Genomic DNA, 15,642 nt, shown 5'->3' with positions numbered 1-15,642 from the left:
ATTTCATTTCAAATATATCTATTTTTTTAGAAGAAAGATTTTAAAAATTGTTTATAAATTTATTTAAATTTGTTTTATCTTATGTTTTTTATCGATATGTTTTTTATCTTTAACTCATATTATAATAAATTTGGTGGAGAATGATCCTTTGTTACGTAGGGTTGCGATTAGGATAGGAGTAATCAACTTTATAAGTGGATTTCCTAAATGTATTGTTATTCTGAATCATATATATCATACCAATACAATGTTAAAAGAATCACTATTTTTGATAGATTATCCTTATTGTTTATTGGCTTGTTTACGTTTAACAATTCTGAAGAAGATCAATTGTTTTTCTTACCTTTATATATTATTTTGAATGTATTAAATTTTAAATATGAAACCTCTAGTTAATAGAAATAATAGATAAATTTAAGATAGTAACTAAAATAATTTTTATACAAAATGAAAAATTATGGGTTACAAGTACAAACATAGAAATCAAGCCTATTTGTTAACTAGCTGGCTTAACGAGAGGTCATATATTGTTGCTTCAAGGCCAGATTGAACACCACTAATGGAATTGAAAGACTCATGAACTTCGGAGCAACTGAATGAGGCGTCATTAATAGTACTTCCATCAGAGAGTGAAGCAAATGCAAGATCTTGTTTCGAAGGTGAAGGAGACGTCATTTCAAAATCAATTTGGAAAGATGAAGCATTGTCTACGAAGACAGGTTTGTTCTTTGTCTGTAATTTATCGATCTGTGAGCCTTTAATATATTTTAAGTTCGAATTTTGTAAAATTTCTGGTTTGTTATTAATTACTGTCACTGATTCAGCTATGGTATTAGATTGAAGCTTTTCTGCAAGCTTTTTGAGCCATCTGAGGAAGAACATTCGCATAACGATATTATCGTGAGAGTAATTTGGAAGCTGTATATTTTTCACTGGAGAAGCATGTTCATCAGAGCTTCTTCGTTTAGTGTGTGCCTGCTTTTCCTTTTGCAGTCTTCTCTTTGGGGGAGGTCTTTCTGGAGTCTTTGGAGTTTTCTTTGTTTCTTTGGAATAAATAGGATGATTTTGCTTCTGATGCTCATTGTGTGAGCTATTCTTTAAAATACCATCTATGTTGCGCCATATGTCGTAGACTTCGTTTTCAGTCATCAAAATTTTGATAATAAAATTTTTGACAAAACTAAGGTTAAGATTAGCAAAATATGAATTAATATATAATTTTGGATTTATTTCACGATGCAAATTTGAATGAACACCTTTTCAAAATTTCCTCAAAAATTTTGGCATCAATAATTTTTAACGGTAACAATAAAATATGATATATTTTAAAATTTCGTTTAAAAAAAGACGTTATTTTAAAAATAAACGTTATTTTGGTTCTTCCGAATTTTTTTTTGAACAAAAACAGTTAAGTGATGTTTGTTACAATCAAAACAATTAATTTATAAAGCTTTCAAAAAGCTCTTTAACCGAAAAGTCACTATATGGTTTTGGATTTATTTTTTATAACTGTATAAGTGTGTATTTTATTTTAAATTTTCAATTTCGAAAATTATCCGAAAATTCTTTCAAATATTTTTAATATTTTCATTATTATTAATCGAATATTTCATATATCTGAAATTAGATTTCACGTCAGAAAACTAAATCATCCTATCAATATTCTGAAAATTCAATTTTATATTCATTCATGTAATAAAAAAACCAATGAAGTATTTATCTTAAATTTATTTTGAAAAAAAAATTCTTGTATATTTTAAAAATAATGATTTTAGAATTTTTCTTATAATGAATCTTGAGCATCTTCATCAGGACCAAAATCTTCATTCATTTCCACTTCTGTAGTCGCAAAGAGTGGATTATCTGCTGTGGCTTGTTCTCCCGGCGATGAAAAAGCACCTGTTTCATTTTCAATCATTTCTAGTGATTTTTCTTCACTTTCTTCAATATCATTTTCTGCATTTTTCTTCTTAATTACAATAACTACAACTATGATAGCAATAATCACAAGAAGTACGCAAACGACTCCGACACCAATTCCTATAGAACGCTTCATCTTTTTGGCATCTTCTTGTTTAATATCTTGATTATCTCGATCTTCCTTTTTCTCTTCTTTATCAGGTTTAATCTTTGATTCTTCAGGATTAGATTTGGATTGTTCAATTTCAACCTTAGATTCTACTGGATCAACCTTAGGTTCTACAGGCTGCTTCGGTTGTGTATGAGGTATAACCGTAAAAGTAGTTGATATTTCTGATTCATGATTACCATCATTTACGAAAAATGTTAATGTAATTTGTTTGTTAACATCATTATTGTGTGGTGTATATATGTAAACGTAGGGTTGATCATTTAATGTAATTTCTTTTGATTCAGCATCTCTTTGTCCATTTATTGCCACTGAAAATGTAACTTTGGCATCATCCGAATCTTTAATTGTAAGCTTGATCAATTGCTCAACTCCAACTTCTAACTTATCTGGAATATCAGAGGCAAAAGTTATTTGAGCTCTAGCGTTTGAAATTTTAATATAGGGTGTCCAAAGGTGTGTTTAGCACAAACCTGAATACTGCGAATAGAAATAAACAAGTTACATATATATAAAATTTATTTAAATATAATCACCATTGGATTCAATCACGCGTTCGCAGCGATCGATCCAGGCTTGAAAGACACGCTTTAAATCATCATGAGAAAATTGCTCAAATTGCTCTCTTACAAAATTTTCAAGATCATCTGGACTCGCGAATTCGCGTCCTTCAGCTCTCTTTTTAGCGTGCCGAATAAATAAAAGTCAGAGGGTGCAATATCAGGTGAATAAATTGGGTTTGGAACAACTTTGACATTGTTTTCCACCAAGTAATTCATTACCTTATGACTTTTGTGAACTCTTGAATTATCAAAATGAATTGCAAACTTTTGTTTTTGTTGTTTGGATTTCTCAAACTCATCAGAATTGATAATTTGAGTAAGAACATTGTCAATTAGATACTGAGCATTCATCGTATTAGGTTTTTGAAGAATATCAATTGCGATGATGCCATTCACGCCCCAAAAAACCGACAACATCATCATTGGTGTGTCAATTTTTTTCTTCGGGAATGTTTGCGGATTTTCATCCTTCGGGATCCACATGATTTTGGCTTCTGTTGCATATTGAAACCAAGACTCATCCCCTGTTACTAAAAAGCGAAACTTCTTGGATTGATACGCACCCAATATAGAGAGGAGCTCTTTCGAAGATTGGACTCTAGATTTTTTTTGAACTGAATTAAGGTTCTGCGGAACCCAACGTGTATACGCTAGTTTGTAGTTCAAATAATTGTGCAGATAATAACTGACTGTTGTACGTGGTATCTTTGTCATCTCCTCTATCCTTCTGAGTGATGCTCTTGGGTCTTCATCTAGCGCTTGAAGAATTGCTTTGATTTTTCTTTGATCCGGCGATTTTTTGTCAATTTTTATGATGAGCGCCTTTTTGTTCATGAAGTGATACATCCTAACATGATACGTTACAGTGGAATAGCTAGGAGCATCCATACCGAAGCATTTTACCAATGTCTCGTAGATTTTTTACAGTCTTTGCATTTTTTTGCAAGAGCGAGGATGTTTTCTTTATGATTCATTAAAAAAATGAAAAAAATCCCGCCAAAATTTCCCGCGAAACCGCCTCTTGTCTCAAAATTCATTTTATATCCCGGCATGGCGCCAAAATACAACATACTCATCATATACATATATTCATATTTTTTATTATATATTTATAATCAGCATATATCTCCATTAATAGTCTCATATAGAGCGCTGTGCTAAACGCACCTTTGGACACCCTATATCATCAACTATAATTTCCTTTGATTTAGTTTCACCAACCTTAGAATAAAGGATAAGTTTGTAAGTGGATTCTTTATTTGGCAGACTAATGGTATTTTCTTGTGATGAATAGTAGCTATTTTCATCAGTGCCTGTTGTAAAAGATGAGAACTCACCGCTTTGAGTAAGAGATAATGAAGGAATTGTATTATACAATTCATAAAATGCTGTAACAGATTGTTCTTTATCTTCAATACCATACTGATATTTTACTGTAATTACTTCGGAGTGGACATAATTCTTTGAGATATCTTCGGTTAGTGAAAACTTTGGTCGTGCTGGAATTACTGTTACTTCTTTAGAGATGTGAATTCTTTGCTTTGAACTATCTTCTGCATAGATATAGATTGTTACTCTAGTGTTGAGAGCGACCCTTTTGAGTGTAAAGTTAAAATATTTTTCAAGAGCATGATCAACCAAATCCGCTTTCTTAAATTCATATGTTTTATCATTAATTCCAATTCCAACCATTACACTGTCATCATCTGAGTCAGTAATCTTGACTTTAATTGGATATTGTTTATTGACTTCGAATTCGTCTGGAACTTCTGTGATGAATTCGAGTTTGACTTTGGAGTTGTGGACTTGGACACTGATCGATTTGATGAATGCAGAGACAATATCGTCATACTTGGCAAAGATTTTAACTGTGTATTGAGCGTTGTCAGTTTCAGGAAGTTCGATCTTCTCGTTGAACTCCATTGATTTCAATGTATCAGTGGTTTCAAGTGTTGAAAGAGTTCCGCTCTTGACAAGCGTCTCGCTTGAATCATACATTTCGAAGATGGCGTTGATTGTCTTCTTTGGTATTGTGAGACTGATGGTGCCATGAACTGCGATATGATCTGCGTGGTTCTTATCCATGGTGTCTTCGAGAGAATCGATGAGCTCGAACTTTGGCTTTTGTTGGATAACAGAGGCTTTGTGAGAAATAGAAACTTCTTCAGACGAGTCTTGAACATAGAGATAGATGGTAATATCTTTTCCAATTAAGTTATCTTTGGGAGTCATCGGTATGTCATATATTGTTGATTCGCTAGTTTTAGTGATCGTTTCTGCTTTACCTCTTTTATCGTCCATTCCTTTTGTAACTTTGAGTGTGTTGTCATCTGGATCTGTGATCTTGACGCGGAATATGTATGTGATGCCAGTCTCGAGAATCGATGGAGTGTCACTTACAAATTCAAGTTTAGCCTTCTGGTTCACAGAACGAAATTCTTTGCTGACGAGTTCTGAAGTCTTGCCTTCGCTCTCGGATTTGAGGATGAGCTTATAAACTGTGCTTGGTTCTGGGATAGGAACATTAAAGTTGAAATCTTTCGTCTTTTCACCTTCAAATTCTAACCTTGGTCTGGCATTATTATTTGTATTTGTATTTTCAACCTCAATATTGTATTTAACAGAAGTTGAAATATAATTACCATTCTTTGCGTATAACTTAAGAATATATCTTCCTGCATCTGATGGGAGAGTGATATCATATGTGAATTTTTTCTTTTGATTTGATGTTGTTGCCGGAAAAGAGTCTTCATCTTTTGTAAGAGCTACTTGGCCATTCTCATTAATAAAGTCATAACAAGCTGTAAGAGTTGCTGATTTACTATATTCATAAGTTGCAGTTATTGAAATATGTTGATCATAATTATACTTAGTTTCTACAACTGTATTAGAATCAATTGAAAATATGCCATTCCTTTTCACTTTTGCTATGGCAATGAGCTCCGGATAGTATATCAGTTGCTGTGCTGGAGATATAATCATGATTTTAGCGTATTTCATCGAAATAGATCATAAATTGCCAATAATAATCGTAATGTCACTTTTTTGCGGCTTTAGCGTGATTTTCTTTTTCATATTCACATATTTGCAAAATACAATTATTACAAAGATGAACAAAATTATTGAATTTGAAAATGACAAAGATAAATATTACGAAGATTATGAAATTTATTACAACGATATGGGATTAGATCAAAACGAAAGCAAAGCACTTTTATATCTAAGAGTTGCATTCCAACATTGCTGCTTTTGCTTCTACAACATGACACTTCCCTTATACATCATGGAAAGGTATGACAGCGAGTATGCATTAATCACTGTTTTGCACTTGATCGATTTCTTTCCTCATGAAAAGACACTTCAATCAAATGTTGAGAATCTATTGAAAAGCAAGAGATCATTGAATTTTGTTTCACGATTTGTGCTGTTTTGTTTCTCTACAATTAGAGATCTAAGAAACAACACAAAAAGCCTTAAATTAGTCGAGCTAAAAAATATGATGAAAGAATTCAGTAATCTTGTCAAAACTGCTATAGATAGAAAGTGTAGTGTCACTTATTATGAATTTTTGGCAAAGAAATGTCAAAAAACGGATGGAATTTTCAGAGAAGTTATACAAAACAATCCATATAATCCCAAATATTGTGAGCTCTATTTCAAATATTTGGTTGATGTTGAATGCAGTTTCACAGAAGGAATGAACATGAAAAATCGCCAGCTTTCAATAGAAGGAGGTGCATCTGGTTCTCAAGATTTTTCTTTCCTTAGTTTAGTTAGAAGTTTTCCACATTACCTCAAAGATAAGATTGTTACATTCACGGGTGAGATTGCACTGCAAAATGCTCTTAAAAAGAAGCTCAACAATAATGTATCTATTCATAATTTTGATGCTGCAATAGTAATTCCCGATGCAAATGAAAAAGTATCATTTAATTTAGAAAATGATGAAATCGAGCAAATGGCAAAAGAGTACATTCGAGAATCAAAACTAAGATTATATTTGGACAAAATGCTAGAAACAAAAGTTCCAAAAGCCCTCAGAATGATTAAGAATGTTTCGATATTTATTTTATTTTACGTCATTGTTGGCTTTTTGTTTGGATATGTTTTTTCATATATTGAACTGAATATTTATGTTGATGCAATGTCTGAAATCGTTACATTAATGAAATCGATTTTTTACACCAGTCTTTCGTCATTATCAATTTCTCTTGAGTATTTTAGAGAAAATGGTTTGTCAAAATACACTGACGAAATGAAAGATTATATTAGGCAGAGCGACTCATACTATTTTGATCCATATAATAATATGCTTCCCCAAATTTTAGATTTCACATCTATTTCATCAAATAATTTGCAAGAAACAATCAAAACTTTTGCATACTATTCTATTCAAGGTGAAAATCTTTTATCATTTTCTTTTCCTCTCCTCAAAATTGTCCAACCTTTAGCAATCTGTAATTCTAATGGAACATTATTGAAAGAGTATAGGAGTAGCTTTGGATCAATTATCACTTTATTGATGTCATGGCAAAGAGAATTGACAAAAAATGAAACATTAACGAATTTTTTGAATGACTCAAATACTTGTGAAATTGTCATGAATATTAAGAATCTTCATGAATCATCAAACTATTTGTTTTACAATGTTTCAAAACATCAAGATGAATTCGGAGATTATATCGAAATGATTTATAATATCTTGGCAATTTTAGTTCCTTGCGTAACATTCTTTGTTGTATTCTTGCCATTTGTAATTTGGCATTTTATTTTGAACAGTTACATGAACAAAATCATCACAATGATAAACTCATTCAAAATTGAAGATAAAAATGAAGCAAAAATGTCATTATTATTGAATAGAACAGAACAAACAGAATTATCTGCAACGTTATCTGATTATAAATCGAATTCAAGTGTGAAACTTATTCTCGGTTTATCCTTTTTAGCAATTGTTTTTTGCATTTTAACATTAGTTGGAACATATACTGTGTTAGATGCAGTTCATGAACTAACAGATTTGAATGGATGGAACAGATATTCTACATCAAGAATATATTTGGCTTGCCAAGCATTAGATGCTATCATTTTGTCAGTTATATATCACAATAATCGACAAGATTTCTTCCCTTTTGACATTTTAAGTATTGCAGAAAATTTCACTAATGAGTTATATTCAATAAATAATAATTTAATCAATGGAACAAATGAAACAAAACCATCCATTGGTTACGACAAAGAATTAGATGATTTAAACTTATATAGTGATTTTGTCGAAGAATATGATATTGTTTCGCTTCATGACTTTATTGAAAACAGTTCTATCACTCAACAAATCGAAATTTTCAAATTTTTAGCAAACAGTATTATTCAACAAATAAAATCAAACGAAACTGAAGAAATCAAAACAGAATTCATATCCAATATAATTTATTTAGTGAACTATAGATTATGGAGTCAAATGTTCAAATCATCAGACAGAATCTTGAAACTTGGCCACACTTGTTTTTCAACGTTAAAGAAGAATTTTATTATTCATGGAGTCATATCAATAATCAGTTTGGTTTGTTTCTCAGTTTTAGTTATTTTTTATTATTTGAACAGATTATCAACCTATAGAGCAACATTATATATTGTAAAAAGATTTTCTCCACATGTTCTGGCACAAAACATGACGTTCAATAAATTGTTTTTGAAAGACGTCGAAGATGATGATGAAAAAGATTATTCACTTGAAAAGATGATCATAAAGAATGAAAAAAGCGGAATCATGTTAACAAATTATTATGGAGTTGTAGAAGATTGTAACAAGGGACTTCAGGATCTTCTAGGATACAGCAAAGCTCAAGTTTTAGGTTTAAATTTCATTTCTTTCTTTGCTAATGAAGAAATCAATAAAATTCAAAATAAGTACGAAGAATTAAAGAACCAAAACGGGCAAATATCTGAATTAGATACCATTATTCTCAATGATAATAACCAAGATATAAATGTCCATATGACTATGATGGGAATGAAAACAATGGAGTTATTATTTCTTTTGTTTTCATTTTGGAAGATACAACTCTTTTATTGAAACAGAAATCAACAGCAGAAGCAGCTAAAAAACAAAGTGAAAAATTATTGTATGAGATTCTTCCAAGAGATGTTGTTTTGCAGCTCAATAAAGGCGAGAAAAGTATTTCATTTGATGTAGAAAAAGCTACAATAATTTTCATTGATATTAACAAATTTTCAGAGTTTTCTGCAAATTTGTCGCCGACAGATATAATGTCAAGTTTGAGCTATTACTTCTCTGTAATTGCCAAAGCAGTATTGAACTTCAAATCAATTACAAAAATCAAGCTGATAGGAGATATTTATATGGCAGCTGGTGGCTTATTTGATCAGTCTGCAAATCATGCCGAAGAAGTTATTTTATTTGCTATACAAGTTTTGAGCTTATTAGATGAGATAAATATCAGACTTAGCTCCAATTTACAAGTAAGAATTGGCATTAATACTGGCGGTCCAATCATTGCAGGCGTTCTGGGAACAGAAAAACCTTTGTTTGATATTATTGGTGATACAATAAATGTAGCAGCAAGATTACAATCAACAAGTGATGTAAATCACATTCATATTTCAAAAGATACATTAGATGCAATCGCAGGAAGTAATTTCAAGACTGTAAATAGAGGCGAAACATTTCTTAAAGGAAAAGGCAAGCAAATGACTTATTACATTGTTACAGATCACGAATAATCTTAATTTATTTAATATTTTTATATTATTTGTAAGTATGTATATTATAAATAAAAATTGTATGTATTTTAATTGATTTGGAAGTTTATTTGTATGATATCTAAGGTGCTTGAAAAATCAATGTCATTCAATAATTTGAATATGGGTGTCATTTTATTAAAATTGATTATTCACATTTACGATAAATGCCCTAATCATTTATTAATATATTTTCATTAATATTAGATTATCTGATTAAACATAGAAAGAGCTCCAAGCTTAAGAAGATTGGATGATGATTTCTTGACTTTGGCTGGTGAGAAGAAAATTCGATTATTTGAGATGGTGCCAAAGAATAACAACTTTGAAATTGAAAGAATATTTGCATGAGGTTGATAATCTCCTTTGCACGAATCAGGGCCAAGATTTTCGATCTTGAATCGAGAAAATGTACCAACTTTAGAAACATTAAAGAAATATCGATAAAGACGCTTATCATTAGTGAGGATTTTACCTTGTTCGTTAATTTGTGGATCAATGAATGGTGTATAACCATGGTGTTCATCAATGACTTTCCAAACGTCATTTTCAATTTCACCACTTATTCTGAATTCTTGCATGAACCTATAAATAAATGCATTAAGCAATATAGCATATGAGGTTAATTTAACACGTGTGTGATAAAAATCAATAAGAAGATATGGTTTTAAATTCCAAGGTTCGTCTTCTGTTAAAAATCGACCTGGTGATTCTTCAACAGGGCCAACAATAACTGAACATGTGGTTTTTAAGTTTACATTCTGTAAATGGTGTGTTGAAGAAGGAGTGAGTGTGACTGCATCAACTTTAGTCAAATTGTCTGTTTTATATAAATCTCGTAAGAATTTGAAGATGTCATTGTAGTTGTAATAATCTGTCCCGTTTATTGTATGAGGTTCGAACTGAATATCTGCATATGTTAAGAAGAAAATCGATAAAATTTTTGAAAGGTGTCAAAAGAAATTGATAGCTTTACAATGTTAAACTTTTGATAAGAAGTTTACAAATTAGGACGATAGAATTTGTGACCATAATCATATTTGAAAACAATGCTTTGAGTATACCGATTATATCTATATTATATTTTGGAAGTATGCCACTCACATTGTAAGTTTTCTATTAGATTCTTGCGGTATAATATTTCAAAGCAGGTATAACACAATCCTGATCCTTTTAAAGCTATATGTAACACAATAATTTTAATCGTTTGTTAATTAACAATATTAATAAAAATCAATTTTTATTCATTTTTTATCTTTCTTCTTCTTTTCATCTTTTTCTTTTTTATCATGTTTCTTTTCATCCTTTTCCTTCTTCTCATGTTTCTTTTCATGTTTTTCTTTCTTCTTTTCATCTTTCTTTTTCTCACCTTTAGATTTCTTTTCTTTCTTTTCATCTTTATGTTTCTTTTTACTTTCACCATCTTCATCCTTTTCTTTCTTCTTGCTCTCTTCCAGTTTAACTTTCTTTCCATGAGTTTGGACAATTAAAGGATCATATTCGGAATGTTGGGCCAAATAAGACTTCTTCAGATCTTTCTGGAGTTTGAAATCATTCTTCTTTCCAATGTTGATAAATTCATTGAAATCTTCAACATTTTCAAGAGAAATATTCGAATCAAACATAAATTTCGATGCCAAATCATATTTTTCGTTCTTTGAAAGCTCTCCAATTCTCATCATCGCATTCTGTGCTGTAGAATAAACATCGCTATCGTTTATCTTAAATGATGAAGCGATATCTTGTTTGATTCTTTCGAGTTTCGACTTCTTTGAGTATGTCATCATAATCTTTGGCATCTGTGCACTTAAAAGTTTCGGTTCCATCTTATTTTTGGAAATCATTGTTGGCAAAACACAAGAAAGGTAATTAGAAGGGGTCGAAAGACTGTAGTTTTGTGTCTCCTTGAGTTCCCTTTCAACGATCTCTCCGAAACATGTTGCATCGAGCGCATCTGCGTAATCAAGTGCTGATTCTCTGTTCCCTTGAGGAGCATGGAGGTTGTATTGGACGTAGAGTGGCATGGCATCATCGGCAAATGCACAATTGAACTTGTCTTCGAAGGAAGTGTGCATTGATAAAATAAATCTTGTTCCATCAACGGCGTTGTCGACTGATTTGGCTTTCTCGAAGCCATTATCACTTGCCGACCAGAATTCCAGTGAATTCAGGGCGTATCTAAGGTCTCCGTTCGCTCTTTCCGCGATACTTTGAATTGATTTTTGGGAAATGTTGATTCCTTCCGATTTTGCAACAGTTATAAGTTTGTTACACATCAATCCGCGTTCGATCTTCGGAATGTTTATCGATTCGCAGATTTTTAATAAAGGATCAAATTTTTTATCTGATTTTCCAGTTGTTATACAGATAATTGGTATCTTTGTGGTCTTTGCCAATGAAGCAATCGCGGAAATGCCTCCTCTATCGCCTGCGCCCATTCCATCGATTTCATCAAAGATTAAACATTCTTTTCCGAGTCCTTTCTTCTTTGATGTTTCGATACATCCGCTGGTAGTGACATCTAAGAAGTTTTGGATCTCTCCTTTTGTTCTTACGTCTGACGCGTTCAATTCATTGCAATGGAAGCCAAGAGAAGAGGCCATTAAGTGCGCCAATGTAGTCTTTCCACATCCTTGGTCACCTGAAATAAGAGCAATTTTGTTTTTGACGTTCGGGAATTTAGATAAATATTCTCTGAGTTGATTCTTAGCTCCGACAGCTCCTATGAAGTCCTTTAGGTCGGATGGTCTGTATTTTTCTGCGAAGTTAAGGTATTTCTTGTTTTGTTCCTTCTTTTCTTTGATATTTTCTTTGATTGTTTCTTCATGTTTGATTTCTTCTTGAGCTTCCTTCTTTTCTTCAATCTCTTCGATAACACCTGCTTGCTGGTTCTCGAATTTCTTGATGAAATCTTTGTTCTTTTCTGGATCTGATCTTGCAATTAAATAAAAGAGGCCATCTTCATCAATTGTTGGGATATTCTTCTCTCTGCAAGTCTGTATTTTCTTTGGACCGACTTCTATGCAGCCAACAACAACACAATCTGTTTTTCCTGAAATTGATGAGGTGACTTTGCCTCCGTATTTAGTAATAAGATCTTTAACTTGTTCGCGCTTCAATGAAACCATTGTTCCTGTAGGAACAAATGTGTTTCCTAGTAAACAATTTGGTTTTCCGACTGGAATGACTTTTTGTCCGTATAATGGAGGATTATCTCCTTTACCATATTGAAACCCTGCATTAATAGTGAAGTTTTCATCTCTTTTAGGAAATGGACGAAGATCAACTTTAGCTACTTTTGGCGGCATTTTTTTATATAAAAAAAATGAATAAAAGGAAGTTCACTTTTCCAACTAGAACTTCATCAAAGACTTGATTTGAATGAGTTTAGTTGTTTCATACTGTATAGGAAAGCTATTCACAAGATTTTTCTTCAGGATTTGCTATATTTAAACCCATTTTCCTTCGTGAATTTGAGACTTTACGAAGGAAAAGGAGTTTACATAGCATTAGGATTCCTTTATGTAACGAGGATTTTTCTAATGCTATGAGGATTTTCTCAACAATGAAGCTCTATCCAATAGGGAATATTGGATTCAAATTGAAGTGTTATATAAAAATATTGATGGTATTTGTGAACATAGAATGGCTATTTTAAAACTCATTTTCATATAATGCATTTCCTTTAGCTATATAATCTCTGAATCCTATCAATTTTTTTTGAATCAATGTATTTAGTGAATTATTTACATGAATATATAAATTTAATTAAGATTCATGAAGACGCAAATAGTTTAATAAATAAAGAAAAGATGAAAAATATAATAAAATTTGTAACAAAACAGTAAAGAGGAATTAATTAAGCATAGAAAGGGCTCCAAGCTTAAGAAGGTTCGATGATGATTGCTTAACTTTAGCTGGTGAGAAGAAAACACGATTGTTTGAGATGGTGCCAAACAATAACAACTTTGAAATTGAAAGAATGTTTGCATGAGTTTGAAAAGTTCCATTGTGTGAATCCGGACCTAAATTCTCGATTTTGAATCGAGAAAATGTACCAACTTTAGAAACATTAAAGAAATACCGATAAAGACGCTGATCATCAGTAAGACTAACACCTTGTTCGTTAATTTGTGGATCAATAAATGGTGTATAACCATGGTGTTCATCAAGAACTGTCTAAACATCGGTTTCAATTTCACCACTTATTCTGAACTCTTGCATGAACCTATAAACATGGGCATTAAGTAATATACAATATGAGGTCAATTTAACACGTGTGTGATGAAAATCAATAAGAAGATATGGTTTCAAAATTCAAGGCTCCGCTTCTGTCAAAAATCGGCCTGGTGATTCGGTAACTGGACCTGCAATGACTGAACATGTAGTTTTGTATCCTTCGTTCTGTAGATGGTGTGTTGAAGAAGGAGTGAGTGTGACTGCATCAACTTTTGTAAGGTTATCTGTGTTATAGATTTCTCGAAGGAATTTGAAGATATCATTGTAATTGTAATAATCGGTGCCGTTGAATGTATGAGGTTCGAACTGAATGTCTGCAAAGGATAACAAGAAAAGCATCGAAAATTTTTGAAAACTGCTAAAAGAATTGATAACTTTACAATGTTAATAGTTTTGATAAGATTAAGTTTAGTTTTGAGAACTATGATCAGAACTAAATTTTAAGATTGTTATAATATTATCTAAACAATGGATTTTTTTGTTAAAAATTTGGTCAGTTTATTTTCTTTGAGTTTTCATAAAATTTAATTGTTTATAATGTATTTTGTATCGTTGTAAGGCTATCACATTTTAAATCTTTGAATATGACACTCAATAAATTGAATTCGAAAACGTTTTTACCTCCTGTAAAGCAATATTCTTTTGATTTATTAGTATATTTAATCTGATCTTTCTTTTTACTGTTCAATTTACGAATTTTCGGTATGTCATTGTAACTGTTAATAGTTTTGATAAGATTAAGTTTAGTTTTGAGAACTGTGATCAGTCAAAATTTTAGACAACAAAAATATATTAATCATGATATTTTCATTTGTATTTTGCGCTGTACCCGTAATAAAGGTAGTACCACGAAAAGTGACACCCGTCCTCTTTTTTCCTAGGGTTACTGTTCGCTTCTTTTCTGCTCGTTATGGCAGAGATGAAAGAAATGATTAGTGGTGCCTAATTTATTACTCCTAATTTAAAAAGTCAGATTTTAATTACAAGATATCTTGAAATCAAAAATTGGTTTATTTTTAAAAAATGAAATTATCATAACTCATCATATGGATTTGGAGCTGGTACAGCATTTTGTATGTATTGTTGATTTTGCGAAAATATAATATTTTGTTGAAAATTGGCGGATTCCGACTGGAAAATCTGCGGTGGAAATGCAACTCTCATATCAGTCATTTCCTTAAAAACTAATTTCAAATATTGGCTCATAATTTGAGATAATGCAATTGTAGGATTTTTAATTACTTGATATGATTTTTGTGCCTTAAGACGATATGTTGTCTTTATAAAATCTTCGTCTATCTGAGCAAATCTTAAATTCAGGCGTGTAAGTTCTTTATCAACTCTTTCAAGCGCAACAGGCTGTACACCAGTCTGTTTTCTAAGATTTATACATTCATTTTGCGCATTTTCTACCAATTTTAATGTAGATTTTCGCTTTTTATATAAAAATTTTAGTCTTGCATATTCTTTTGCAAACAAATCTATCGGGACATTTACTTTTTGATCTATTTCCGTATCAAAGAAGTCTGTTGTAATATGATTTACTCTCTCAGAGAATAAAAGTATGCAATTTACCTGATTTGTAATATTGGGATTCTTTCCATCATCTGCCTTCTTAAATCCTTTAGCTAATTCGATGATTTTAGCTGACATTTTATCAACATTCTTATTTAATTGTCCAAGACTAACTAATGCTTCTTTAACATTTTTGCCCAGTCCTTTATATATTTTCTTTGCTTTATCAAACTCTGAAGGATCTCTTTTTGAAAATACATTTTTTGTTGCTTCAATCAATTTTTTCATCGGAAATAAAAAACTGACACCGATCGCAAATTGAGGTTGTCATTGGTGAGAATGAGAATGTTATGTATAAATAAGCTCCCTTATGACTATGAATCCCTATGAATGAAGCACCAAAAGCGTTTTGTTTGTGATTTGGAATATTATTGAGCATGTGTAGCAAAATAACTCATGAATCAATTATAAAAG

General features: G+C 31.4%; 8 protein-coding genes and 1 pseudogene across 9 annotated transcripts, besides 1 other annotated feature; 2 read left to right on the top strand and 7 right to left on the bottom strand.

The window, feature by feature from the left end:
• Window positions 1–489: 489 nt before the first annotated feature.
• TVAGG3_0677560 (uncharacterized protein) lies at window positions 490–1,149 on the bottom strand (the record flags this gene model as incomplete). The annotated part of the gene is made up of 1 exon (XM_001581107.1): window positions 490–1,149. The coding sequence occupies one exon, from the start codon at window positions 1,147–1,149 to the stop codon at window positions 490–492; it is 660 nt and encodes a 219-aa protein (XP_001581157.1).
• Window positions 1,150–1,783: 634 nt separating this feature from the next.
• On the bottom strand, window positions 1,784–2,056 carry TVAGG3_0677550 (uncharacterized protein; the record flags this gene model as incomplete). Its single annotated transcript, XM_001581106.1, has 1 exon — window positions 1,784–2,056. The coding sequence occupies one exon, from the start codon at window positions 2,054–2,056 to the stop codon at window positions 1,784–1,786; it is 273 nt and encodes a 90-aa protein (XP_001581156.1).
• Window positions 2,057–2,531: 475 nt separating this feature from the next.
• Window positions 2,532–3,833: a mobile genetic element.
• Window positions 2,612–3,737, bottom strand: TVAGG3_0677540 (annotated as a pseudogene). Its single transcript has one exon. A coding segment is annotated over exon 1 (1,126 nt).
• Window positions 3,834–5,761: 1,928 nt separating the features above from the next.
• Window positions 5,762–8,728, top strand: TVAGG3_0677520 (guanylate cyclase protein; the record flags this gene model as incomplete). The annotated part of the gene is made up of 1 exon (XM_001581104.1): window positions 5,762–8,728. The coding sequence occupies one exon, from the start codon at window positions 5,762–5,764 to the stop codon at window positions 8,726–8,728; it is 2,967 nt and encodes a 988-aa protein (XP_001581154.1).
• A 194-nt stretch (window positions 8,729–8,922) lies between these two features.
• On the top strand, window positions 8,923–9,396 carry TVAGG3_0677510 (adenylate cyclase protein; the record flags this gene model as incomplete). Its single annotated transcript, XM_001581103.1, has 1 exon — window positions 8,923–9,396. The coding sequence occupies one exon, from the start codon at window positions 8,923–8,925 to the stop codon at window positions 9,394–9,396; it is 474 nt and encodes a 157-aa protein (XP_001581153.1).
• Window positions 9,397–9,479: 83 nt separating this feature from the next.
• Window positions 9,480–10,344, bottom strand: TVAGG3_0677500 (uncharacterized protein; the record flags this gene model as incomplete). The annotated part of the gene is made up of 1 exon (XM_001581102.1): window positions 9,618–9,995. One exon carries the CDS (start codon window positions 9,993–9,995, stop codon window positions 9,618–9,620), a length of 378 nt encoding a protein of 125 aa, XP_001581152.1.
• A 267-nt stretch (window positions 10,345–10,611) lies between these two features.
• On the bottom strand, window positions 10,612–12,726 carry TVAGG3_0677490 (DNA clamp loader protein; the record flags this gene model as incomplete). The annotated part of the gene is made up of 1 exon (XM_001581101.1): window positions 10,659–12,722. One exon carries the CDS (start codon window positions 12,720–12,722, stop codon window positions 10,659–10,661), a length of 2,064 nt encoding a protein of 687 aa, XP_001581151.1.
• A 1,005-nt stretch (window positions 12,727–13,731) lies between these two features.
• Window positions 13,732–13,992, bottom strand: TVAGG3_0677480 (uncharacterized protein; the record flags this gene model as incomplete). Its single annotated transcript, XM_001581100.1, has 1 exon — window positions 13,732–13,992. One exon carries the CDS (start codon window positions 13,990–13,992, stop codon window positions 13,732–13,734), a length of 261 nt encoding a protein of 86 aa, XP_001581150.1.
• A 402-nt stretch (window positions 13,993–14,394) lies between these two features.
• On the bottom strand, window positions 14,395–15,458 carry TVAGG3_0677470 (arfaptin homology (AH) domain/bar domain domain-containing protein; the record flags this gene model as incomplete). Its single annotated transcript, XM_001581099.1, has 1 exon — window positions 14,686–15,456. The coding sequence occupies one exon, from the start codon at window positions 15,454–15,456 to the stop codon at window positions 14,686–14,688; it is 771 nt and encodes a 256-aa protein (XP_001581149.1).
• Between the last annotated feature and the right edge of the window lie 184 nt (window positions 15,459–15,642).

The sequence above is a fragment of the Trichomonas vaginalis genome, chromosome III, assembly GCF_026262505.1.
Source record: "Trichomonas vaginalis G3 chromosome III, whole genome shotgun sequence".
Classification (NCBI taxonomy): domain Eukaryota; phylum Parabasalia; order Trichomonadida; family Trichomonadidae; genus Trichomonas; species Trichomonas vaginalis.
This window is presented reverse-complemented; position numbering and strand designations above follow the sequence as displayed.